At 47.0% G+C, this 27,419-nt stretch overlaps 1 protein-coding gene across 1 annotated transcript in view; it reads left to right on the top strand.

The window, feature by feature from the left end:
- The window catches only part of SORBS3 (sorbin and SH3 domain containing 3), a 76,631-nt gene that overhangs the window by 34,729 nt on the left and 14,483 nt on the right, over positions 1–27,419 (top strand). Inside the window, exons 6-16 of the mRNA XM_053269751.1 lie at positions 412–475; positions 1,640–1,675; positions 2,765–2,852; positions 9,500–9,596; positions 10,051–10,113; positions 13,559–13,645; positions 15,387–15,472; positions 20,560–20,690; positions 21,886–21,968; positions 23,187–23,233; positions 27,163–27,277. Coding sequence (XP_053125726.1) covers positions 412–475; positions 1,640–1,675; positions 2,765–2,852; positions 9,500–9,596; positions 10,051–10,113; positions 13,559–13,645; positions 15,387–15,472; positions 20,560–20,690; positions 21,886–21,968; positions 23,187–23,233; positions 27,163–27,277 — 897 coding nt within the window. The remainder of the gene's footprint in view (positions 1–411; positions 476–1,639; positions 1,676–2,764; positions 2,853–9,499; positions 9,597–10,050; positions 10,114–13,558; positions 13,646–15,386; positions 15,473–20,559; positions 20,691–21,885; positions 21,969–23,186; positions 23,234–27,162; positions 27,278–27,419) is intronic.

Genomic DNA, 27,419 nt, shown 5'->3' with positions numbered 1-27,419 from the left:
TTGCATTTGAATGGGAGACTGCATGTGTGAGCACTGTAAGATATTCCCCTTAGGGGATGGGGCTGCTCTGGGAAGAGCACCTGCCTGCTTGCATGCACAAGGCTCCAAGTTCCCTCCCTGGCATCTCCAAGATATGGCTCCTGACTGTAACCTTGGAGAAGCCGCTGCCAGTCTGTGTCGACAATACTGAGCTAGATGGACCAATGGTCTGACTCGGTAGAAGGCAGCTTCCTGTGTTCCTATGATGCACAGTCTTCTTGCACTAGTAATTGTGCTTTGTACTAATATTAAAACATCAGTCCAAGATTGCAAATGTGATCTGCTTTCCTGCCCATCAGTCTCATTCTGACATTGCCCTTACAGTTCCTTCTTTCCCTGCTAATGTCCTGGCGCGGCTGGTTTCTCTTGCAGAGTGTGGACAGCCCTCGGGACTGGTACCGCAGCATGTTCCAGCAGATTCACAGCAAACTTCCTGGTATGGACCCTGTCGGAGCACTGCAATAAACTCGTCCCAGAAAACTGGAACAAGAATAATTGAAACTGTCGCCACATTGGCCCCAATGAAAAACACTCTCATTAAGACAAAACTCCTTGCAGTTATTGAGCAACCCCTAGTGGTTAAAGTTTTGTTGAATTATTTCTGGGCTCCAGCCTATTCTTGAATGTTGACAAACATGAGGCTCAGCCATGAACACACCTGGGGCTTTTACGCACAGCAGGTTTTAGGGGAGGCTTTACTGCGAATTTGAAGTTGTCCCCAAAAAACTGACACAAATAGTGGATTTTTTTTAACCTCGGATATAAATCGGGCTACATGCTAACGTGCTGTGAAAAACCCGAATTGTGTGTGAACTGCTCCCCGATAACTCGCAGGAGCTTCAGGGTAAATCTGGTTAATATGTGAATGCACCCCCTCCATTCTGGAGGAGATGCGAGTTAAAGGGCTTTAAAAGCCCTGTGCGAAAAGCTTGCTGGTGACCTTAGCAAAGCTGCTGTTTCTCAGCCTCAGCCCCCAAATTGCAATATGGGAATGAGAGTATTATTGGCCCACCCTACAGACCAGTTCTACTGAGAGCCAGACTGGACAATATACTCATCACAAGGATTCCATCCCAGTTTACATGTGTCTTACCATCCCAGATGTATTAAAACAATTCCATGTCTGGGTTGTAACCATGACTTTGTATGTTTCTTCATCCAAAACATCAATGGCATGCATGTATGTATGTATTTACATTTATACCCTGCTCTTCCTCAGAGGAGCCTAGTACATGATTTTATGTTCCTCACAACAACCCTGTGAGGAAGGTTAGACTGAGACATAAGTGCCTGGCTCAGAGTCACCCAGTGGGTTTCATGACTGAATGGGGGTTTGAACTTGGGTCTCCCCAGTCCCAGTCCAACACTCTAGGCACTACACTACACTAGCTCTCTTTGCCAATGTGATAGGTTGGAAAACAACGTCACCTACCCACATTTCCTTTCAAATCCTTCAGCAGACCCTAGTATATAACATGGCTCCTGGTATCTATATATTCCTGTGCCACGTGTCATTGGCCGGCTGTCCCTTCCTTCACTTCCTATTGCTAACATCTGCATTCTGAGCAGAGACCTTGTCTATGTATCCTTTCTCTTTCAGAACCAGACCTGAACTGGGACTTCCACAACTCCAGAGGTAAGAATTAGCACTCATGAATGCACAGTCTGGGTGCCAGTTGTGGAAAGGTTGTGGTTTTTGTAGAACAAGTAGTCCCTATATCAGGAAAACCAGTGTTTGGTGGGTCTTGTGAGTGTGCATTGAGAAAAACACAATGCAAGGGGCTAAGGATGTATCATTTATGAATCAGGAGTTGGAATTAATTGGTTGGTAATAACTAAGTGAAAACAGAAATCTGGAGGTGCAGCTGGGAATTCCTCCCACAGAAAACATAGGAACATAGGAAGCTGCCATATACTGAGTCAGACCATTGGACTATCTAGCTCAGTATTGTCTACACAGACTGGCAGCGGCTGCTCCGAGGTTGCAGGCAGGAATCTCTCTCAGCACTGTCTTGGATGGAGAAGCTGCCAGGGAGGGAACTTGAAACCTTCTGCTCTTCCCAGAGCGGCTCCATCCCATGAGGGGAATATCTTCCAGTGCTCACACTTCTAGTTTCCCATTCATATGCAACCTAGGCAGACCCTGCTTAGCAAAGGGGACAAGTCATACTTGCTACCACAAGACCATATCTCTTCCTTACATTGATTGGGGCTACGCTTCTCAGAATTATTATTATACCACCCTTCCAAAAATTGCTCAGGGCAGTTTACACAGAGAAATAATACATAAATAAGATGGATGCCTGTCCCCAAAGGGCTCACAATCTAAAAGGAAACACAAGATAGACACCAGCAACAGTCATTGGAGGTACTGTGCTGGGGGTGGAGAGGGCCAGTTACTCCCCCCCCCCCCGCTAAATAAAGAGATCTATGCCTCCCTTAAATGCTGGGCAGTTCCATAGGAACCTTAGCCTCGGATTCAAAACCCATGCCTGGCGAGCAGGTGATACTAACACTGCTGTTCTGAATAAGGAGCTGCTACGTGGCAGGGAAAATGTTTAAAAGCCTGCACTGCTGCATGGTTGAGACTGCGTAGTTGGGTCACATTTCAAATTTTCTTTTCGCGATGCCGGAGCTGCCCGCAGTTGAGTGGCTCCCACACAGCTCGGAAAGTGGCTGAAGGGAACTTGCATGTGTTCCAGCTTGATAAAGTTGTCTCTTCCAGATCCCAGACCTCCAGGACGTGTGCTGAAAAGCCGACCACCAGCTCTAGTGTCAAACAGTCCCTCTTGCCGACAGAATGGCTTGGACTGGTGAGTGCATGCATGGTTGTGGGGAAACGTGTCTTTCCTGTAGAGGAGAGCATCTGCAGAGCAATCTAGAGAGAATCCAAGGTCTGGTATTCTGGAGGCTTTACACACGGGGCTTCTGCCCCGTATCTCCTTTGGGAGAGAGTGTGTGCTTCGCTCAACATTTACCCGGAAGCCGGAAGCCAAGTGTGAATAACCTCCTGATGCTGCATATATCTGCAGTGGGGGATGCTTTTCTCATTATGACCTAAGAGAAAGGTTCCATATGTTAGATGACTCACCCATTTGAATCCAGGCCAATTTCAGTGCTCAAGTGTGACGCTAGGGGGTGGTGTGGGACACACCAACGGAAGTCAATGGATTTCAAACTTTCTATGCTCTTACGGAATGCTTTTCGTATGACTGTATCTGCTGAGGAGGAACCCCTGTAAACCTGCCACGTAATCCCTGGGCATTGCAAAAGATTCTGAGATGCATTCTGAAGCAGCTTCGTGAATTTTGGCTAGGCTTGTTGGACCTGGTTGTCACTCTGCAAGGTAACGTGTGCCGCCAAGTAGCTGTCCTGGTGACCGCAGCGCCCTGTGGTTGTCTTTGGTAGAATACAGGAGGGGTTTCCCATTGCCACCTCCCGCTCAGTATGAGATGATACCTTTCAGCATCTTCCTATATTGCTGCTGCCCAATATAGGTGTTTCCCATAGTCTAGGAAACATACCAGCGGGGATTCGAACTGGCAACCTCTTGCTCACTAGGCAAGTCATTTATCTGCCGCACCATTAGGTGGCTTGACTGCACACATTGACCTAAAATCAGAAGTACAGCAAGGCTAGAGTGGGCCATGGGACAAGAAGTGAAGAGGGCACCCAGAGCCTCCCGCTCTCTTCTCCTTCCCCCCCCGCCGTATCTTTGAGATCATCCGGAGAGGTTTGTCTGAAGTTGCCACTGGCTCATCTGGTTGGCCTTCTCTCTTGCTGCCCCGAGGCACTGGAATGTACTCCCTGCTGAAATAAGAGCCTCCTCATCTTTTAAAACAGTTCTTAAGGCACATTTGCCCACCCAAGCTTTTAATTAGAGTTAATTTTAAATTTAACACAATGCTAAAAACTGTTATTTTCACTTTTTAGCATTTTAAATTGTTTCAATTTGTCTTGTTTTGTTGTGAACCGCCCAGACATTGATTGATTGATTGGAACTTCTTATATACCGCTTCCTCCAAAGACTCTAGGTGGCGGACAACAGAAATACCAACAACAATCAATTTTAAAAGAAACTAGCTGATCTGGCGCAGAACATCTGAGCCCCTAGTTCTCCCTGTCTCTCCTCCCCCATCTTCAATTCTGTCTCCCCCCTCCAGCCCCTTTTCTTTCTCCCCCTCTCCAGCCCCATTTCTTCGCCCTGCCCCATTTCGTTCTCCCTCGGCAACCAGGCTGCTTTGCCTCAGTGGACAACAACTGCCGCTTCTTGTCAGCCGGCCATTTGCCGGCCTGGCGGCCACCACTTCTCCTCCACGCCTGCTTCTCCTCCCATCCCCGTTGCTAATCCACAGCTCTCTCACGAGAGCTGCCACGCATGTGATTAGCGACGGACATGCCTAGGAGAAATAAATATATAGCTATTAAGGGGGAAACACCTGGTGAAACAGGTGAGTCTTAAGAAGGGCCTTAAAAACAGCCAGGGAAGGGGCTGAGTGAATCTGGCGGGGGAGAGTGTTCTAAAGAAGAGGGGCAGGCACAGAGAAGGCCCTCCTACAGATATATAAGTTTTGGGTGGTATACAAATGTGTTAAATAATAATGTCTTTGCTGCAGAACTGTGGTGAAAACCAAAACATTCTCAGTGTGCCCTTTCTCTCGCTCCTATGCAAATAATATTGTGAACTGCCTATGAACTCAGACACTTTTATACACACACACACTTGCATGCTCACATTTCCCTGGTTCAGAAACATGTTTAATGTATATACAGTACCTACTAAGATCACGTAACATATTTATAGAACATCGACCGTGAAGAGCAAGCTGTCACTGGTGGGCCCCCCCTTGCTCAGGGGCCCAGGGACATTGGTCTCTCCTTGTTCAGTTACGGCTATGCCCCTGCCTAAAATACCCTGAATGTTCGCTGGTACTTTACATTGCCCGGAAGATTGGTAATGATAGGCAAAGCTGTTTTTGCTTTTGTGTTCTTTCCAAGCAGTCTGTTCCTTATTATTACCAGTCTTCTGTTCAGGGAATATTTGGGCACACCAGCCAAAGACCACTGCCCCAGGCTGTCACTAGGGGCTGCTCTCAGTGGTGCTCTTTGGACCGGACTTCTGGGCAGAGGTCCAGTCCCCAGCAGGTCTGTGGGCCTCCAAATGCTGAGTGGCCTGCTAATTTAAGTGGCAGGACTGTCTATGCAAAATGTGGTATCTCTGCAAATCAGTGGGAAGTATCTTATTCAGAATCTCTTCTTAAAAATACAAAAAAGAGAGAGTTTCCAGCTTTCTCTGAGCATGTTCTGGTGGTGGTGTTGTTGTTTTTAAGTGCATTGCTGCTTCTCTGGTGGAGGTGTGGGGCGGGAGTGCTCCCCGAAAATGATGTTAGGTCCGGGCTCCGAAATTACCTAGGTGAACCTCTGTCTGCTCTGGCCACATTTGCCAGACCCTCAGTTTGCAAAGCTACACCTAAAGACTCAGTTTCTTGGAATGTGGCCAAGTTCTGTTACATAGTTTGTAGTAAGTAAGTTTATTGCGGTCGCAGACCAGATGAACAAACAATAACAATTAATAGGATTAATAAGAAAGTTCAAGAAATTTCAAAGTTTACAAAGTCACAAACTGATCAAATTACTAATACAGTACGTAGTTTGTAAAATTGGCAAGAACTCACCACTTGATTATTGTTTGCAGTTGTTGTCTATTTATTATTGCTGGTCAGTGATCGAAATAAAGATTTCTATCTATCTATACCTTGGTCTGCACCATACTCTGTATAGGCCACAGATGGTTAAAACAAAAGGCTGTTCCGTTGGCAGAGTGAGGTTGGTACCTGCTTGGATTCTGTCTTGCCAACAAATACAGTAGCAGTGGGACGATATTGACAGATTGCTGGCATTCATTCCGGGGATGATTCTTAACTTTCCATAGGTCTGGGACATCACAGAACACGGGAAAAAGTGAGGGACCAGTGGTTCTTCTGTTCACCAAACTTCTATGCCTACGGATATGTATCCAACCTGTGCAATTAGTTAGGAGGGCATCAGTGTTTAATCAAGCCATGCAATGTGCGTGTTACAATCCAGGAGATGGCCTTAGGGTTGCCGGCTTTGCCTGAAGCCATTCCCGGAAATACTATTTGAATTTCCCAATATTTTTCAAAATATCAAGCCATTAAAACCCCCAGGATTGCTTTCAGTAGTCACCTGAGACTGATGCTGATTCCTCAAGACTCCAGGCCAGTCCTGGGGAGTTACAACCCTACATAGCCTGCACCATGCATGGTGGGGAGCAGAACAACTCACTCAGCTTTAAGAATATAAGAACACCCCTGCTTGGATCAGGCCCATAGAAGCCCATCTAGTCCAGCATCCTGTTTCACACAGTGGCCCACCAGATGCCTCTGGGGAGCCCACAGCAAGAGGTATGTGCACGCCCTCTCTTCTGCTCTTGCTCCCTTGCAACTGGTATTTAAAAGCATCTTGCCTCTGAGGCTGGAGGTGGCCTATAGCCACCAGACTAGTAGCCATTGATAGACCTGCCCTCCATTAATCTGTCTAAGCCCCTTTTAAAGCTATCCAAGCTTGTGGCCATCACCGCATCCTGTGGCAGAGAATTCAATAGATTAATTATGCAGTGTGTGAAAAAGTACTTCCTCTTGTTGGTTCTAAATTTCCCGACCTTCAGTTTCATGGGGTGACTCCTAGTTTTAGTGTTGTGAGAGAGGGATAAAAAATTTCTCTCTGTCCACCCACTCCACTCCATACATGATTTTATACACCTCGGTCATGTCTCCCTTTATTCGCTTCTTTTCCAAAGTAAAGAGTCCCAGATGCTGTAGCCTAGCCTCATAAGGAAGGTGCTCCAGGCCCCTGGTCATTTGGGTTGCCCTCTTCTGCACCTTTTCAAGTTCTACAATCTCCTTCTTTTTCAGTTTAAAAAAAAGCCTTCTACAATAGCCTCCTTTTTGCTTCTCCCTTCTTACGGTCTTCAAGGGGTGGGGGCGTAGCAAGGTTGAAGTGGGCCCTCGGACAAGGAGTGAAGATGGGCCCCCTCGTGCTGCCACCTTCTCCACCCCCACCCCCTTGTCTTTGCTACAGAATAACTGTATGGACCCATGGTGGAAAACTAAACATTCTCAGCATGCCTTTTCTTTCAGTCCTATGCAAATAATCCTGCATCCCCCACACTCTCTCTGATCAGGAGCCAGCAGCTTGTCGGGGAAGCAGGAGGGGAGAGCAAGGCGATTTCCTAGCCAGTGAGAAGGGCCTGCCTTCATGGGCCCCCAGGGAGATTTGCCCCCCATTCCTTGTTCAGTTATAGCTATGCCCCCCTGCCCCCACCCCGGCCTGGCCTTCACCACTGCCACCAAGTGGAAGTCTTCTTTTTTTTTTTCTTGACTGCCCCCACCTCTCTTGCTTTAACCTCTAAAAATGATAAAAACCCAGGCAGCTTTCTTGACTAATGTGGGATGGTGATTAGACACGGGTTGGCGAACAAAGTTCAGAGACCACGTGAATTAATAATGAAGTTAATTCTTTACTAAATGTTTACTAAAGTTAATGTTTTGCTAAATAAAATAGCAATAACCAGATTTGTATAATAGGATAAACTGCAACAAAACAAAACAAAACCACAAGAACAGTGAGGATATCAAAATAACAAGAGATAAATGCATTCAGCTAAAGCTAATTGAACTGCTTTCTGATTTCAGCCAGGTTCTTACTTACCATTTTCAGCTTCCTTGTCTTTATTTTGTAACAGTTTCTTGCTCGACCCTCTTTGTCCTGGCTCATCAGATTTCTTTTTTCATGCATTGTGCAGTTATGGTTTAAAGATGCACAGGTGACCAAGACGTCTTAGGGATGAGTCACACATGCATGCACATTATTTTGTGCATGCAAAGGCTTATACCGGCTTTGTACTGGTTTGAATGCCATGACTTCCTTCACAGAACTGTGGTTTGGTGTGGGTGCTGAGAATGCTGTAAGAGACCCTACCCATCCCCAAACAAAAGAACAACTTTTCAGTAATCTGGAGGGAGGGAATGCAGTGCAGAGCTGTCCTTTATACATATTATTTGGTGAAGGATCACTCTCGGCTTAATGTGTTAACTGCCTTTGTTGAAAACGTTGTTGGAAATATGGTCTTTGAAGTTATGTTAGATGATCTGAAAGCTCTGTCTGGTGTTCTGAGTTGTGGTGGCTGTTTCACGTGTGTGCTCTTGCAATCATTTAGCCAAGGAATATGAGTATGTGAATCGCGCACCCTGTGGGAAATGCATGGGCTCGATTCAGAGGCACAAGATGGCTTTCCACTGCAGCCAGGTTTCCTATTCTGGAAGTAATCCCAATATCAACAAAGAATCCAAATACTACATGTTTATGTTTTAATATGATACTACTAATAAAACGTTATAGTCAAAAACTATCTTGACTACATAAGGTATAATTGGTCAAAATTAATAAATATATGTCCATGCATCAGAATAAGAATCATAAAGAATCATCAATGAGGTCTCATAAAAGTTAATTGCCACTTCTTCAGGGGCAATTAATAGAAAAATTTTCACTTCCAGTAGTAGCTTCCAATACTCCATGTACTCTATGAGAGTACTGGAGACTACAAGTGGAAGTGAGAAATTTCCTGTTAACTGCCACTGAAGAAGATTGATTTCACTCAAAACGTGTTTGGCATAACTACAAGACAGACAAGATGGATATCCCATTCTTCAATTAAAATGCGACTCTGCAATCGTATAGTTTCCAACTATATAGTTTTATGATTAGTATCATATTAAAACATTAACATATAGTATTGGGATTCTTTGTTGTCATATCAGATGGCTGCTGATATGTTTCTGAACCAAATACAAAGTGCTGGTTATTACCTATAAAGGCCTCAACAACTTGGGTCCAGGATGCTTAAGCGAGTGCCTTCGTTGTCACGAACCCTGCTGCCTATTAAGATCATTTGGAGAGGTTTCTGCTGGCTCGTTTGGTGGCGACCTGGGACCAGGCCTTCTCTGTGGCTGCTCCAGGATTCCCTGTTGAAATAAGAGCATCTCCTTCTCTGTTTGCTTTTAGGAAGACCCTCAAGACATACTTGTTCTCCCAGGCTTTTAACTGAAATTCTTAATACGTTTTTATCTTGAGGGTTTTTTTACTTGTTTTGTTAATTTTAACTGTTTTTATATTGTTCTACATTCACTGTGTGTTTAACTTTGTACACCACCTAGAGATGTCTATATCAGGCGGGACAGAAATATGATAGATAAATAAATATTGTGATATTACTGAATCCACTTAAGGTTTTGCATTTTCTTCTGGAAGCAATCCCTACTTAAGTAGTCTGTCTTGCTAGTTTTTGCAAACTCAAAAGAGGTAGTTAGCAGGACAAAAAGAGCAGAGCTCATGCCTGCCCACCCCACCTTGAGATTCTCTTTTCTTTCCCTTTCAGGAGAAGTTGGGAAGTCGCTGATACTGCAGCCAAGGAGCCCAAGAGCATTTTTGACTATGAACCTGGGAAGTCGTCCATCCTTGATCACTCTGACTCGGTATGCAGTCGTCGTCCTCAGCTCAGACTGTGTAATGTTCATTGATTCAACTAGTAATAGGTCCAGACTGTGTCTGGATTGGATCACGTATTGTCCGACAACTGAAATATAGCAGAGTGCCAGCGTTGTAATCCTATATACACTTTCTAGCAAGTAAGCCCATTGAACTTGGTGCGACTTACTTCCAAGTAATAATGCATAGCAAAATTATCCCACACAGCATATTATGCTCAAACTGAATATAGGAAAGCACAGATATTGAACAATAGTTGCATCACCATACGGAGAATTCCGTTTTGTAGTAGGAAAGGCACCCCCCACCCCCGAGAGACACACACACACACACACACCCTAAATCAGAACAAGGGATATGTAGAGTCAGATTTGCCAGTGAACTCTCATTCAGCAGCCTCTTTGCTGGTGTTTTTAATTCGCCCTCTGTTATCGTTTGCAGCTGAAGAAGCCCCCTACAGCATCCCCATCATCAAAACGCCACACGCCATCCCCTCTGATTGAGGTGAGTGGTCTGCAGTGCCAGGGAAGCATGCACTCAAACGGAAGTCACAAAGCCAGGCCTGGGGCTCAGCCCACCTTATGTTAGAAACTTCCCTAAAGCAAAAGAAAAATCCAGCTTGGAGATTACTATAGCAAGCAGGACGGGATAGCAGCACTCCACTTGGAATCCTCCCTGCAGGGTTCTCCCAAGACGGCTGCAGTGCAGCTGTGTTTACTGGCTTCCATGGAGTAGGATTCTTTGTTATTTCCTCTGCCTTGAAGATCGTCTTCCCTCTGCAGATATGTTGTCAAGATCTGCAAGCTGTGAATAAGGCAAAGCGCTTTAGGATGCAGGACAAGAGCAGTTCCCTGGTCCCAAAACTATTCCTGCAGTGCCAGCTGCACCTTCTGTGTGCAATAGTTAGGGCCAAGTGTACTCCCAGATAAATTTATCAAAATATCCAAGCCATTCAAGTTCTTCACCAAGAAAAGCTGGCTTATGTGATCAGATTTCTCCTTTTTTTTTGCTAATTTATTCTGCAATAATAATTTTATTGCAGATAATAAAGAAATATTAACTTTTTTGCATTATTTTTTCCTGGTTTTGCCACTCATAGAAAAGGGCAAGGAAGTGTTTTTATTTGTTTTGCTTTTTGAAAAGGAAAGCTGAGATTCTCAGGAAGCTGAATCCTGTGCCCAGTATCACATGTTGCGCTTTTTTGCACTCCTACAGAATCCTGGCAAACACACAGCTCTAGTTATAGTACATCCTTCCTTTTGTTGTTGTAGAACTAGCTAAGCAGCTATTCCAAGTGTCTCTTTTTAACGGGGACCGTCCCTATTTTCTGGCCACCATCACCGGTAAAATAATGTCTCTTTTTTGTTCCTAATCTTTGCTGTTTTAAGGAATGCCTTTTAAAAATATGTTGAGTGTGGATACATGAGCCATCTTCTCCCAGGTATCCAGCTAATCCTTGAATATGGTTGGATACATCTTGGAGAAGGTACAGAAGAGGGCAACCAAGATGATCAGGAGCCTAGAGCACCTTTCTTATGAGGCAAGACTACAACACCTGGGGCTTTTTAGTTTAGAAAAAAGACGACTGCGGGGAGACATGATAGAGGTCTATAAGGTCATGCATGGTGTGGAGAAAGTGGAGAGAAAGATTCTTTTCCCTCTCACACAACACTAGAACCAGGGGTCACTCCATGAAATTGATTGCCAGGAGGTCTAGGACCAACAAACGGAAGTACTTTTTCACACAACGCGTGATCCACTTGTGGAACTCTCTGCCACAGGATGTGGTGACAGCCAACAACCTGGATGGCTTTAAGTGGGGTTTGGATGACTTCATGGAGGAGAGGTCTATCAATGGCTACTAGTCGGAGGGCTGTGGGCCACCTCCAGCCTCAAGGGCAGGGTGCCTCTGAGTACCAGTTGCAGGGGAGTAATGGCAGGAGAGAGGGCACACCCTCAACTCCTGTCTGTGGCTTCCAGTGGTATCTGGTGGGCCACTGTGCGAAACAGGATGCTGGACTAGATGGGCCTTCTTGGGCCTGATCCAGCAGGGCTGTTCTGATGTTCTTATGACTCTAGTGTGCCTGCAAGTGAATGCACATGTATAGATCAAGAATGCCAGGGGCCTGCTTTCAAATGATACTGGATAACTTCATGTAGCAGCTATTCTGTATGAAGCAAAATCAGTGAAACTGAACTTTAGATTAAATATCCTTTATTTTTTATGTTATGGTCCTTTTAACATACGACAAAGCACAGGGGTAAAGGTCAGGCACTGATCCTAGGTGTGAGAATGTAGGTACTATAGAAGTACACACGAGTGTTCCTAATGCTGTCTGAATGGCTGGAGGGTATGCTTAAGATTTCTTACCCTGTCGAGGGCATCATTTAGTCACGTTGGGAGATCTTATATTTATTGGCTTGGAAGTACAGATCTCAGTGGCTCGATGCTCATCTCAGCTATGAGGTCCAAAAGTTATTTTCCAGCTCAGATTTTAATCTGACCCAGAGAAGTCCCTCTCTCTCAACCACTCCTACATCTTCTTCCACTCATCCCCTTATCTTCCTTGCTGCTCTAGTGGCAGCAGCAGTGGGAGGAAGAAGGGAGTTCTCCCTCCCCTCCCGCTTCTGGTATGTTACTATGGCTATGAGCCAGGGCCTAGGAGCACTGGGAAATGTAGTCTCCCCCATTTAACTATGATCTGTTGGCAGCGGTGGGAAAATTACACTTCTGTTGCAGATATGGACATGCTCTAGGCAAAACCCACAAGAAGTAGTCCAACAGAAACAAATGTAAACTTTCCAGTATTTGGCTAAGAAAAATCGAATGCATGAGTACAGGGATGAGACCTGTCTTTGCAGCAGCATGTATGAAAAGGATCTAGATGTGTTAGTAGACCACAAGTTGAACATGAGCCGGCTGTGTGATGCAGGAAATGTAATGTTGGACTGCATTAGTACAGGCATAGTGTTGAGATGTAATAGTTGCACTCTATTCTGTGCTGATCAGACCTCAGTTGGAATACCATGCCCAGTTCTGGACACCACATTCTAAGGAGGACATTGATAGATTAGAGCAGATTCCAAGGTGGGCAACACAGATGGTAAGAGGACTGAAAACAAACGTTAGAAGGAAGAAGGAGCAATTGCAAGGAAGCAAATTTAGGTTAGATAGTAGGAGGAAATTCTTAACTGTGAGAGCTGTTTCACAGGGGGGGGGCTGTCTGTCTTCTGCAGAGGTGGGACTTGTTTTCTAGAGGTTTTCAAGCAGATAGCCATCTGTCAGGGATGCTGTAAGAGCTTCCTGCACTGAGCAGGGGGTGGAATAGAACTATAGAAGATCTCCAAGACCTCTCCCAACTCTCTGATTTCTGATTGTGTGTGTATCGTCATGTGTAGCTTGGCTGAGTGAACTGGGTGGCTACACAGCACAGCTTAGCTGTAAGATGCTACTTAGGAACATAGGAAGCTGCCATATACTGAGTCAGACCATTGGTCTATCTAGCTCAGTATTATCTTCACAAACGGGCAGCGGCTTCTCCAGGGTTGCAGGCAGGAATCTCTCTCAGCCCTATCTTGGAGATGCCGCCAGGGAGGGAACTTGGAACCTTCTGCTCTTCCCAGAGCGGCTCCGTCCCCTGAGGGGAAGATCTTCCAGTGCTCACACTTCTAGTCTCTCATTCATATGCAACCTGGGCAGACCCTGCTTAGCTAAGGGGACAAATCATGCTTGCTACCAAAAGACCAGCTCTCCTCTCACCACTTAATATGGCACTGACTGTATCTGGGGACATTACGATGCAGTCATACATACAGTGGTTTTGGCCCCTGACATGTCTGTGCAGTGAGGACACCCTTGCCTCCTCATGCTTCTCCTTCCTGCTAAGACAAATGTGACTTAGTGTGTCTATGCTCAGCCACTGAGCTGCATATTTCCACCCTATATCAGGAATTGCTGGAGAAGGAGCTGCAGCAACTCAGTGAACAGCTGGACAAGGACATTAAAGCCATTGAGACACGCCAGCTTGCCCTCAAGGTAAATCTCATCTCGCTGCCCTTTCTGTGCCCACTATCTACTGCTACGTGCATGATTGTCTTGATGCCATTTCTGTACAATTGTCTGTCTCCCAACCTCCTTCCCTTTCCTGGCCTTACACTGTATTGAGAACCAGCCTGATCACTCCCCTGTCCAAATTTAGAGGACAACAAACCTCATTTTCAGCTGGAGTTGCTAATTTCTCTTGTGCTTTGTAACCACAGCTTGGCACACAGAAATTAAAACCTTGATCCTAGGAAGAATTAGGCATGAACAGGCTTAGACATCCCTAATTCTGCATAGAGTCAGGTGGTAAACAGATTTTTAAAAATATATAGTGTGAAGGTAAAGCATTAGGAAAAGTTTCACTTGCTTAATTTCTGCTGTTAAAAAGGGCAGGATAAATGAAAACATTGACCACCTTAGCAGTGTAAATCATTCTGTGGTTATGACTCCCCCAGCTGCATCTCTGTGTTATGGTAAACATCAGAAACTGGGTGAATCACTGAGTGTTGACATTTACTTGTAATTTGTAACATTTTTGCAGGATGGAGCAAGGAATACCATAAATATTTGTATCACAGGGCTTGTTTTTGACACTCTCACTCACAGCACAGGGAATATTCTTAACTAGTAAACAACGGAAATAAAGATGCCATTTGCTGAAGGAACTTAGCTAGGCATTTATTGCTAAATGTCAGAAGTGCCTGACATTTCCATCTTAAGGACCCAATCCCTGTGCAGGCTGGCTGGCCAGTAAGCCTGCCCCACTGAGTCCAGTGGGGCTTATTCCCAGGGAGGTGAGCACAGAACTGCAGCCTTAACACACTGAAAATTAGGACGGGTTCTGCACTGGTTGCCTTGCGGGGAGGGGGGCAAACTTGGCTCTCTAGCTGTTGCTGAACTACAACTCCCATCCAAATTTATTGTGGCTGGGGGTGACAGGAACATATAGGCAGCTGCCATGTACTGAGTCAGACCCTTGGTCCATCTAGGTCAGTTTTGTCTTCACAGACTGGCAGCAGCGGCTTCTGCAAGGTTCTCTCTCAGCCCTGTCGTGGAGATGCCGCCATGGAGGGAACGTGGAACCTTCTGCATGAAAACATGCAAGGGCTCTTCACTGAGCTCTGGCCCGGCCCCATCCCCGCAGGGGGAGACCTTACAGTGCTCACACACAAGTCGTCTCCCGTCCAAAAGCAACCGGCAGGGCGGCCCCTGCTTAGCAAAGGGGACAGACAAGTCCTGCTGGCTCCCACCAGACCTGCTCTCCTCCTCCTCCTCCTCCTCCCCCCACTCGGAGATGGGGGTTGTAGTTCCAACACCAGCTGGAGGGAAGACCCAGTTTGCCCACCCGCTGCCTTCGCTGGCGCTGCGGGAAGGAAGCTGAGCAGCAGCCCCATCTGGCGGCGTGGTGATGTTTCCCCGCGCGGGTGAACGTCCGCAATCCGCACGCTTCGGATTTGCGGGCTCCCCCTCGGAAGAGGACGCCGCTTTCTTCTGCCCCGGAGGACGGAGGCCTCTAGGACCCTGCTGCTGGGTCCTGCCCGCCCTCGGCTGCTCCGAGCGCCTCGCAAGAGCGCCTGGCTCGCTCCCGCCCGCCCCGCGCCTGGCTAACTTTCCTCCTTCTCCTGCTGGCTCCTCTCCGCGCGCGGGACGGGGCTGGGCTGGGCTGGGCTGGGCAGCGCCTTTGCGCCTCCCGCTCAGCGCTTCCTCCGTCCCTCCCCGTCTCTCTCCTCCACAGATCTCCTCCTCCTCCTCGGCCCCTGCCGCCGCCGCCGCCGCCGCCGCCCCTTCCCCTTCTCCGGCCCAAGTTGCTGCTGCCCGCCGGTGAGTATGGACACACGACGGCACGGCTGGGTCGGCAGCTGCTGGCTGGCACGCCGGGGACGCTGCTGCCCGGCCAGTGGTCGCCTCTCTCTCTGCCTTCCTTCCAGCTGCTGCCACACCTTGGCTGGTTGCAGCGGGTGGTGGCGTCACCCGAGAGGCATGTGGGGTGTATCCGCTGCTGGAGCGGAGGAGGGGGGGGCAACGGGGGGGGCGAGCTGGGCAAAGCGCGTGGAGGGGGTAAGAAAGGGGCGCGGGGAGGGGGGCTGGCGGGAGGGAGGGAGGGAGAGCCGTGCAGCTGGCGGGGGGGGGGGAGGGAAACTCTCTCTCCCTCTTTTCGCTTTAAGAAGTGGGGATCTTGGGTCTCCTTTTCTGCGGAGCCAAAGTTGGTTTTGTAGGGGCTGCATGGGGGGGGGGGGAGGTGTGGCTCAGAGTTTGCTGCCAGGTGACCGGCAGTTCAAATCAAGGGATACGCCAGGCCTTGCAGCCTTTCCGAGCGTTGGCAAATGGAGCCTCCATGGTTAGGGGCAGTGGGGAAATGACTTGTCTAGGGAGCTGGTCCGAATCCCCGCTGGGATGTTTCCCAGACTATGTTTCCCAGAGCATGCGGGCAACAGTGATATAGGAAGGTGCTGCTGAAAGGCATCATCTCAGACTGCGCGGGAGGAGGCAATGGTCAACTCCTCCTGTATTCTACCAAAGACAACCCCAGGGCTCTGTGGGCGCCAAGAGTTGACACCAACTCGACAGCACTTTTACCTTTTTATCTCAGCTGGATGGTGGAGACAGCAGCAGGGAGGACTGTTGGTCTCATGCCTGTGAGGCTGCCTAGCTAGGAGTCTGGCTGGCCACTGCGACAAACAGAAAACTGGACTAGGTGGACTTTTCGGTCTGGTCCTGCAAGGACATCCTCCTGTTCTTATCAGAACTCATCCTGTCCACAAGGAAAACAAGCGAGATAAGTGAGTTCATTTAGGAAGAAGAGCTGCTTACAGAGCTGCTAGGCCTGATTGTGGATAGTTTGTGGTGGGGTGGTACCTAAGTGTGGACTGAGTTGGCTCCTGGACAGAGGCTTGCTTTATGAAGCTGGTTCCTGATTCAGATACTCGTGTACTAGCAGATGCAGAGAAAGATGACCTCTCACATGGAGATAAGGGATGTTGCAATATGTGTCACATGTTTGACACATCATTGCAGTGGTTCACTAGGTGCTGTTCTTTGGGATGTACCTCTCAGGGCTCACTCCCTGTGTGTGATGACCTTGGCTCTGAATTTTGTTATCTCTGGTATGTTCCAGGCTGGGTCTGGTATCTCCACAGCTGGGTTCTGATGTACTCTGACTTCTTATGTTTGGCATTGGATAGATGGAGCAGCTTTTTACTGATTGGTCCAAGAATACCCTCAGTATTGTCCACACCAGGGGTAGGCAATCTTGGCCCTCCAGCTGTTGTTGAACTACAGCTTCCATCATCTCCAACTTTATTGTGGCTGGGGATTATGGGAGTTGTAGTTCAACAGCAGCTGGAGGGCCAAGGTTGCCTACCTGAGGTCAACACTGACTGGCTGCAGCTTTCCAGGGACTCAGAGTAGGGCCTTTCCTAGCTCTACCTGGAGATGCTGCCAGGAATCGAGCCTAGGACCTTCTGCATGCAAAGCAGGTATTCTGCCACTTCCCTCCTTCAGTATTTCCATATTATTTCCACATATGAGGCATTATACATTTCTTATATCCATCAGGGTGAGAAGGTTGGACATTTGTGAGCACCAACAAAGAATTCTCTGCCTCAGCAGAGAGTGTCCACATTCTTGCTTTGAACAGACAACAGCAGCAAGGAGGGACTTTTTGGTTAGCATGCCCAACTAGGCTCAGAAGGACCCGCTGGGGGTATGTTTCAGGGGTATGCCCCTGAAATTCTGGTGGCAGGAGTGACGTTTGAGCTCCGGAACCCTGATACACCTGCAATTGGTTTTAAAAAGAGAGGAAAAAACAGACTCTTGCCAAGCTAATTGCATGAGTTGTTGGCCCCATTATAAAAATCATCTGATGAGTTTGGCATGAACAGATGTTTTTTTCTAAATGTAATAATAATGTTGCACTTTTGCCAGGCATAGCCAAATGCTTTTGGTGCCTGAAGTGGAAAATCCAAATGGCATCCCTCCACTGGAAAGGCCTCTCATGAAAGTCTCATCAACCTGAACGAGAGCAGTGCAAGAATCCTCTCTGGAAGATTTATCTTTGTCTTTCTCAAGATTATTTATCCTTTTTAAAAAAAAAAAAGAACATTTCTTGGGAAATTGACATGAGAATTTGTCTCCAGCCATTAGCTGTAAGAGCAAAGACCCTACAATAAGCTCGGAACCAAGTATTTGGTTTGGTGCCCTTCTTATTCCTTTTGTGGAGAGCTAGTCTTGTGATAGCAAGCATGACTTGTCCCCTTTGCTAAGCAGAGTTCACCTTGGTTTGCATTTGGATGGGTGAATATTTGTGACAATATCTACTGTAAGAGATTTCCCTTAGTGATGGGTCCATAGTTCAGTGGTAGAGCATCTGCTTGTATGCAGAAGGTCCCAGGTTCAATCAAGGTAGGGCTGGAAGAAACTCCTGCCTGCAGCCTTGGAGAGCTGCTACCAGTCAGGGTAGACAATGTTGAGTTAAATGGACCAATGGTCTGACTCTGTGTAAGACAGCTTTCTGTGTACTATATTTGGTAGTTCTACTAGGAGCAGATGAGGACGGCAAAACTGAATGGATAGGAATGGTGCCTGACTAGTTCGCCTTTTTAAAAAACGTCAATAATACTTAAGGATTGGGGAGGGTGCTTTTACACACACACCCCTGTCATGTTTCCTCCGCTGGTGCTGTCTTTAAAATTGCTGGTGTGGGGCAACAGAGTACCTCCTTGCTGCCCCGGTCGGCGTTAAACCGGAAATGCCCCATGCGTGACAGGCATTTTGGGTTTGGCGCAGACCAGGGTGGCAAGGAGGTATGCTGCCGCCCCACGCCAGCGATTTTAAAGACAGCGCTGTCGGGGGAAATGCAGTGTGCGTGTGGGGTAAAAGCACCCTCCCCGATCCTTAAAGGTAACCCCCCTGCACCGGACCTTTGAACCAGCTTGGCGGTCTGCAAAAGGACTGCCGGACCAATTCATGCACATCCCTAGCACTTAGGTGAAGTTTGAGAGTGTTTGGGGTTCTTTGTATATATAGTATCTCAGTCACCCTTACAACAGCTCAAGCTAGGTCAGTAGCATTATTTCTTGATTGCAGATGGAGGCCGTGGCTAAGAGGAAGGAGGTTTGCCCAAGGCTCCCTAGTGAGTTGGTGGCTGAAGTGAGGACTGAGCTGGGGGTTTCCTGGCCCATAACTCGCAGAGCTATGCTGCTATTAGGCAATTCGCGATTCTAATACTTAAGAAATGTGAACGTATGCAATGACCAACCACAGGTCCCTCTCCCAGAGATTCCGGTACTTTCATTCCTGAGGTCTGTGCAGCATAGACTGGGCTGTGGGTAGACCGAGGCACAGTCTGAGCGGTGGGCCCTTGAGCGCCTTTCATTCTCCTGCCCTCTTTTGCCTGGAAAGGGAGTGCTGTCCCTTTAATTTTGTTGAAACACACTGAAGTTAAACTTCAGCAAAATAGCCGCCTCCTGCCAGTTTCTTGTTGCTGCCTCAGTGCTTCCTGTTGAGTTTGGCCTCGGCTTGCCAAGACAGCTCCAGGGGCCCTGACTTGGGAGAACAGGTCCACCGCCCACTTGGGAAACGGGGGGAGCAGCAGACACCGCAAGGGAGAGGGTGGGGGAGACCCCCTGCAGGTCTGCATCTCCAGCCCCCACTGCCTTGCTTCCAAACGCTTATCTGTGGTGTTTTCATCAGGAGGTGAGGAGTCGGAAAACAGGGAAGCAGAGGACCTGAAAATAGAGGGCATGGGGAGTTGGGCAGGTTGGCTTGACGGAGGGAAGGGCTTGGAGACGTTCCAGCCAGTCCTATGAAGGGGCAGCTTGGGTTATAGCGGCCGAATCCAGTCGTTGCCTCTAAGGTTTTCCTTTTGTTGTTCTGTCTTAAGGGCTGTGCCCCAGGGAGTGGTGATTCTGGACAGGTTTTGTGTGTGGAATGGGCAGAGCTGATGGCATTTAGTCATGTGTATTTGGCTCAGGGGGGAGACAGACTGAGGGGTCAGTGAGTTGGTTTGCCTCTCGGTGTATTGCCGTGGTGGGGGAACACATCCCCTCTTAAGCATGAAAGGTAGCAATGCATCCTTGAATTCAGTCCATCGTCTCTTTCTTCGAGGCAGATATCTCATTATCATGTAGGTTGCCTCTTTCTTTACTCCCTCCATGTGAAAATTGGTGCAGGGGTGAAAGTGAACTCTTCCCCTGGATGGGGGGTCAAAAATGGGTCAAAAATCTTCACTGATGACTTTAGGATGCACACCATCATACGGAAGAATCTCTGTGGGTTTACTATCCAAACAGATACTGTGAATTTAAGACAACTCCCTTTAAAAATACAGATTAAATCCAAGTTATACCTGTATCTATGCAAAAAGAAGAAGACTCTGAATTTTAACTGACTGGTGGGGGAGCAGTGTCTACTGGTGGAAAGGAGGGGGTCGTCATCTAAAAACTTCTGAAAGCAGAGACCTTGGAAAAAACCTAGTCAAGTAGCTACGTTAATTGGCATGGGACTGGGAGTTCCCAGAAGCCGTGTAAGCTTATTAAGGGTGCTTGATTTCAAAACATGAGAGAGAAACTGACAGTGGCTCACCCAGGAGTCTCCACTGAATTAATTATTATTTATTATTTACATTTTATATCCTGCTCTTCCTCCAAGGAGCCCAGAGCGGTGTACTACATAATTAAGTCTCTCCTCACAACAACCCTGTGAAGTAGGTTAGGCTGAGAGAGAAGTGATTGGCCCACAGTCACCCAGCAAGTCTCATGGCTGAATGGGGATTTGAACTCGGGTCTCCCCGGTCCTGGTCCAGCACTCTAACCACTATACCACGCTGGTTTCCCAGGTCCATCCACAATGCTCTGTTTTGCTGGACCGCGCAATCTCTTACTCTGCTTCCATTTCCTCTAACCCAACAGGCAGCTGCCTGACCTCGGTGCCTCTCCTTCCACGGCACAAAGCTTTCCTGTTGTGCAGGGCCACCTACCGGCTTCTCCACTTAGAATGGAGAAAGGGAGTCCAGGCTGGGGTAACTCTCCACCCAGGAATGGTATGCATGTTTTATTTATATATTAATAAATTTGCATGTTGGTTTTCTGCCAAAGCCCTCGTGGTAGCTTACATTTTGTAATAATGGCTACAGCTTACATCAGTTGCCCGCTAGCTGCCATTGTACTCCAACTCCCATCATCCCCAGCCGCAGTGGCCAATAGTTAGGGATTATGGGAGTCGTAGGTCAACATCTGCAGGAGGGCTGAAGCTGAGCAGTCCTGATCTACATCATACAGAAGGAATGGTGAAGAGGAAAATAAGCAAATCCAGGGACTAGCTCTTCCATAATGTTACATAATGAAGTTAAATAATGACCTGGTGGAATGCTCACTGCAGGAGACAGATCTGGGTGGGGAATAACCTAATCCCATTTGGTCCAGCAAGGCCAATGGGGCTTTGCTGTCTCACCTCTCCCCCACTCTCAGGTGGACTGGCTGGTGGTGGTGTGTATTTCTGGCTCCGTGGGTGGCAACTCGAAACCAGGCCTTTTCTAGAGTTTCCCCGGGACTCTGGAACATGCTTCCTAATGAAATTAGACTTTCTCCGTCTCTGAATATTTTTAAGAAGGACATAAAAACATACCTGTTTAGTCAGGCTTTTAGTTTATAGTTTTAAAGCTTTGGTTTTAGAGTTTTGTATTGTATTTTAAATTGTTTTAATTATGTCGGTGTTCTAATTGGTTTTATATTGTGAACCTCCCAGGGACTTTTTTTGTACGGGGTGGTATATAAATGTACTAAACAAATAATAAATAAATATAGCTCTGGCTTGGTATGTGCTCCTTTGGGCAAAACATTCAAGGGGCTGAACTATGTTCTTCTGGCAGCGGGATGCCTTGTTCTCTCATGCTGCTTGGTCTGAGAGGAGAGGGATTAACTATTAGGGCCCTGAAGCTCCTTCCAGCACAACTAGGAATTGTAGGAAGTGGCCCTACAATAACATGGGGCCATAGCTCAGTGGCAGAGCATCCGCTTTGCATGCAGAAGGTTTCGGGTTCAGTCCCTGGCAGCATCTCCAGGTAGGGCTAAGAAAGACTCCTGCCTGAAACCTTGGCGAAGCTGCTGCCATTCACTGTAGACTGTGAGTTTCTGTGACTCACTTTTCTGCAGACCTGTTTTGTCCTTCCAGCAGATGTGAACATTCCCTTGAGGGAAATGCCTTTACCCAGCTGTTTCCTCATCCTTTTCATGTAGATCCTCTGAGGCATGTTGGGAAAAACCCCTTTCCTGAGACTGCAGAAGTGGTACCGGATAGTCCGAAGAGAGATGAAAAGAAGGTGAGATGGAGCCTCTGCCCAAGAGGAGGCATATAATAGGTTTTTGCTTTCAAACATAGGTTATGCTTAGATTTGATAGTCACTAAGCTTCTCTGTTATGAACTGATTTAACACTTAATCCCTCTCCTTGGGGAATCCTTCAGCGAGGATTCGAGCTTTTGGAATCTTTAACAGAATCCTCACTAAACTACAATTTCCAGGATCCTTTGGAAACAGCCTTGACAGTTCAGACTGGTATAGCACTGCTATAAGATTGTAGGGTAGTTATATCGATGGTCACATGAGAAGAGATTTCCCCCTCAAATCGGAGAAACAAGCAAGTCACATGTTTCTTGGTTTTTTAATTTAAAATTTGAACCTATCTTATCTTCTGAGTGTGGATAGCAACACCTAAGCAAATTTTCTGCCTCCCCTGATAGCATATTTCGCTGCTCTGAGCCATTTAATTCAGACCATTGTTATATAAACAGTTGCCTTAAGCAAAAAAAATCATTAACCTGCTTTCACTCCTCCTTGTTGAGGGGGAAGTTGAATTGTTGAGAGACTAGGAGAGCAGAGTTTTCTTTAGAGAGGAAAACATTCTCTTATTTTTGTGAATTACTGGAGTACACCGAGATTATTACTTACATTCTGCACAGTGGGAGAGAATTCTGGGAGAGCCAGCGTGGTGTAGTGGTTAAAGTGCTGGACCAGGACTGGGGAGACCTGAGTTCAAATCCCCATTCAGCCATGATACTTGCTGGGTGGCTCTGGGCCAGTCACTTCCCTCTCACCCTAACCTACTTCACAGGGTTGTTGTGAGGAGAAACTTAAGTATGTAGTACATCGCTCTGGGCTCCTTGGAGGAAGAGCGGGATATAAATGTAAGTAAGTAAGTAAATAAATAAATGATAAATAAAATCTTCACAGGAGTTTTGATCAACACAGGCCCTCCCTAGCTGGGAATGAACACTTCTGTGAGAAAGTAGATGGGTAAGGTAAGGCACTTGCAGCCTCAGTGATACCCCTATAGTAGTGCCTTGTGTTCATGTGAGTCCAGCCTTATTTCTTAGCCAACCGTCATCTGTGGCTTAGTGGGCTTTGTTCACATGTGATGCTCTGATTCAGGCCAGGGGTTGCATTGCCTTTTGTACATTGCACAGGTGAGGTGCTCGGATGGCATATCAGGATTTGGTGGCGTAGAATAAAAGCCTAAATGTGCCCTTCTCTTTCCTCCAGATGAAAGCTGCTCGCCTCAAATTTGACTTCCAGGCAGAGTCGCCAAAGTAAGTAGCCGCGGCTAGTGGTCTCTTGGCAGTGGCAAAAAGCTTTGGCCCTCCTGGCTCATATGACTTGTAGAGCAAATGAGAAAGCACTATCAAAGTAGATTGCTCTGTATACTTCGATGGTGCATTTATATCTGTTTGTATAAAGGGGGGATTTAGGGCTTCTGCCAGCCCAAAGGCCTGACCCTCTAGTCCAAAATGCGTGTAGATTTTACAGTGATGTAGCAAAAGAGGACACTGCCTGGAAAATACAATCCAAAATTTGAAAGAGGGAAGAAATAGAAAAGTAAAACTACTCCTTGTAGTGTTCTCCGGGGGGTGACTGACGAGATGCCTGGGGCATTACGTCGGGAATACCTGGATATTGTGCTATGGAACCGGCTCTGGGATTTTTCATTTAGGAATTGGGGCTCCGTGTATGAACAATGCTGGGAGTTTAGCGATCCTGGAAAGTTTGATGGAGGTCGCTGCCCTCATGCAGTAAGATTGTTCAGATGGCTTAAGTCGGATCTCACTGAGGGGCTACGGCAGGCGTGGAGTGTGCCTTTGATCTATCCAATTTGGCTGTATAGTCCACCTGAGGTTCTGCTGGACAGTTCGGGGGGAGGCCCTTTTAGGGAGTCCAACGCTGTGTCAAAATCTCTGGCTTTGGAACGGTTATCAGCGGATTCTGGTTTTTGCAGGATCTATACAGACGTTTCCAGGACCGTCCAGGGAGATAGGGTGTCTGCGGCGTTTGTTGTTCCCAGTTTGGGCGTGAGAAGGGGATATAGGTTGACTGGGGGTGTCAGCATTATGACGGCAGAACTCACCGCGATCCTTTTAGCTCTGGAATGGGTCCAGGGAATGCCCCCTGGGAGGTATGTGCTTTTGTCAGACTCTAAGTCCGGTTTGCAGGCTATTCAAGGGGGTGCTTTTTTGAATAAATCCCCCGTTGTGTCTGAAATCTGGAACTTGAGTAACTTTCTCCATTTGGGGTTTTTTTGCGTCCGGTTTCGCTGGGTACGGTCCCATGTTGGGATCTTTGGTAATGAACTTGCGGATGCTGTGGCAAAGGCGTCTTTGGACCGCCCGGATGTGGATTGCAGAATCCCATTTAATAGTATGGAGGTTAGATCTTGGGTACGGTCGGAATTGCGGAAGGTCTGGCAGGCGGATTGGGTTGTGGACTCCACGGGTCGAAGGGTTTATGCTTTCTGCCCGAAGTTGGGTGATTTCAGCTTGTTTGGTATTCTGGGTAGGTCCTGGCAAGTCTCTTTGTTCAGGGTGCTGTCGGGTCACTGCTTGACTAGGGATAGGTTGCTCCTTCTTGGAAAATTGGGGGATGATTTGTGCCAGTTCTGTGGAGTTTCTGAAACTGGACCATCTTTTGTGGGATTGTATCTGTTTCAGTGATGATCGTGTTGGTTTTCTTCTCTCTCTTCAATCCGCTGGTTTTAGCGGTAGGTCTATTCGGGAGTTGTTTCTGGATCGACGAGGTTGGAAACTGGCAATCTCGCTTTTATGGAGTTTTCTCGTCTCGTTTATTTGAACGTTTGTAGATCTTTATTAGTTTAAACGCTTGAGCTCTTTATCGATCTTCCAGTAGGTGGCGTTAGTGGGACCATACGGTCCTGGTACGCCATTACCATCCACAGGAAGAAGAAGAAGAAGAAGAAGAAGAAGAAAAGTAATAAGAAGAGATAATGATGAGCAAATGCAGTTACTTGCATGTAGGTTTTTGTCCAATTACATTCACTGAAGCTTTATTTCATCTGGGGGCTAAGCCAACGTTTTCCTGGGAAAGCTGGGTTTCAAACAGCAATTTGGCACATATCTGAGAACTGGCATGTGTCTGCTGATGGATGGTGAACAGTAGAGTGAGCCTGTTCTCTTTCACATGTTCATCTCCTGACTGGTCTGTCTCCATCCTCTCCTTAGAAACGGTTGGCGCTGTGACAGTTGGGTTCTTTTTTGTGTAGAGTCCAGTAGCAGTTAGCCTAATTAGTCTGTGCGTGCTATACATATGGTAAACCAATTTTAGACGTGGACACATGTAGAAGTGGATTCTCCTTTCCCTTCTCATTCTTCCACCTTTTCTTTTCTCCCCTCACCCCCGCTTACCATTGAAGGCACCCATAAAAGATACTACACATCATTAAGACTGATGTTTATTAATGACTGTTAAAATGAGTACTAGATATTGTTTTACTGGGAAACCAATAGAGTCGTAATATTATTATTTTTTTTAAGTGGCAATGCCATTACTGAAGTGACCAAAATCCTAGCCAAGGCAACAGAAAATGCTTGCATGCAGAAGGTCCCAAGTTCCCTCCCTGGCAGCATCTCCAAGATAGAGTTGAGAGAGACTCCTGCCTGCAACCTTAGAGAAGCTGCTGGCGATGGACCAAGAGTCTGACTAATTATAAGGCAGCTTCCTATGTTCCTAAAAAATGGTGAACTTGGGCAGATTGCCCCACTGTTTCCAGAATCACCTGCCTTTATTTGGGAAAACTGGAAAACAGCCCACTGTGTTGCTGAAAAATTCCTGTGGTTGAGTGAACACCCAATCTGCATCTGAACTGGGCCCTCTGTATGCAAAGCATCTGCTCTGCCTCTGAGCTTTAACTGCTGCTTTGCAATTCTTCACTCATCCATCCTCGCAACACCCTTGAATGACAGATTCCCCTGAAAAAGAGTGACTGATGCCTAGCCACCCAGTGAACCCCATGGCTAAGTGGCTGTTGCCCTCCCCAGTGTCTCAGTCCACATGTGTTTATTCTTCAGAAGAACTTATATCTTACAAGCCCATCATTTTCACACTTTCTCCCTTCAGAGAACCCTCGCCACTGACTCCTCTCTTGACAAACACCTTCAGGTTTGCCCAGGAACACCGGCAAACTGCAGGAGATAGGAACATAGGCAGCTGCCATATACCAAGTCAGACCCTTGGTCCATCTAGCTCAGGATTGTCTACACAGATTGGCAGCGGCTTCTCCAAGGTTGCAGGCAGGAGTCTCTCCCAGCCCTATCTTGGAGATGCTGCTAGGGAGGGAACTTTGAACCTTTCTCCATGCAAGCATGCAGGTACTCTTTCCAGAGTAGCTCTATCCCCTAGGGGGAATTTCTTACAGTGCTCACATATAGTCTCCCATTCACATGTAAACCAGGGTAGACCCTGCTTAGCAAAAGGGACCATTCATGCTCGCTACACCAAGACCAGCTCTCCTCCCTAAGATTTTGAAGCATTTTCTAGGGCACAGGCTCTGCTTGTGTGAAGTGCTGTTGACCCACTGGAACTGAGGATTTAACCTAGAACATATCCCTTCTGGAGTGTTTGCTGGAATGTGTTCCAAAAACCACTGTTACTTTAAAAAACAAAACAAAAAAGCCTGTGTGGTGTAGTGGTTAGGGTGTTGGACTAGGACTGGGAAGGCCCAAATTCAGATCCCCGTTCAGGCATGAAAACTCACTGAGTGACTCTGAGCCAGTCACTTTATCTCTCCGCCCAACCTACCACACAGGGTTGTTGTGAGGATAAACATAACCATGTTTATCTCACTCTGGGCTCCTTGGGGGGAGGAGTGGGATATAAATATAAAAATGAAATAATTTTTGTTTTGCAATTGAATATAATTCTTGTTTTGCAATTGAATATAAAATATATTCAAGAGCAGGTCTGTGAATGTTGCTATGACTCATAGTTGTTTCCCACAACACCTGAAAAGGCATCTCCTTGCTGGGCGGAGATTCGAACTTGGGTCTTCCTCCACATTCAAACGTAACTCTGGCCTTTTCATTGGCTGTACTCAGCCCAACAACCTGAGCAGAAGGCAACACGTCAGTGTAGAATAGGCACCTTGATGGGACAAAACAGGCTATTGCTTCTGGAATGGAGTTCACTATGTATGCCTGACAGTAAGTCTTCATGCTGCCCTTTGACTTTTCAGGGAGCTGACCCTGCAGAAGGGTGACATTGTTTATATCCACAAGGAAGTCGACAGAAACTGGCTGGAAGGAGAACACCATGGCAGGGTGGGCATTTTCCCTGCCAACTATGTGGAGGTAAGAATGTTGGGAGAGCACATGACTACATATTGTGAAGTGTGTGTGTATCAGCGAGGGGCCCATTTTAAAATTTTGTCTCTGGGCCCATTCCAGCCTTGTTACGCCCCTGGTAACTTGCATTGCCAGAACTAATATAGTG

The sequence above is a fragment of the Hemicordylus capensis genome, chromosome 8, assembly GCF_027244095.1.
Source record: "Hemicordylus capensis ecotype Gifberg chromosome 8, rHemCap1.1.pri, whole genome shotgun sequence".
NCBI lineage: Eukaryota > Metazoa > Chordata > Lepidosauria > Squamata > Cordylidae > Hemicordylus > Hemicordylus capensis.
Note: the sequence above shows the minus strand (reverse complement) of the source record. Positions and strands in the feature narration are given on the sequence as shown.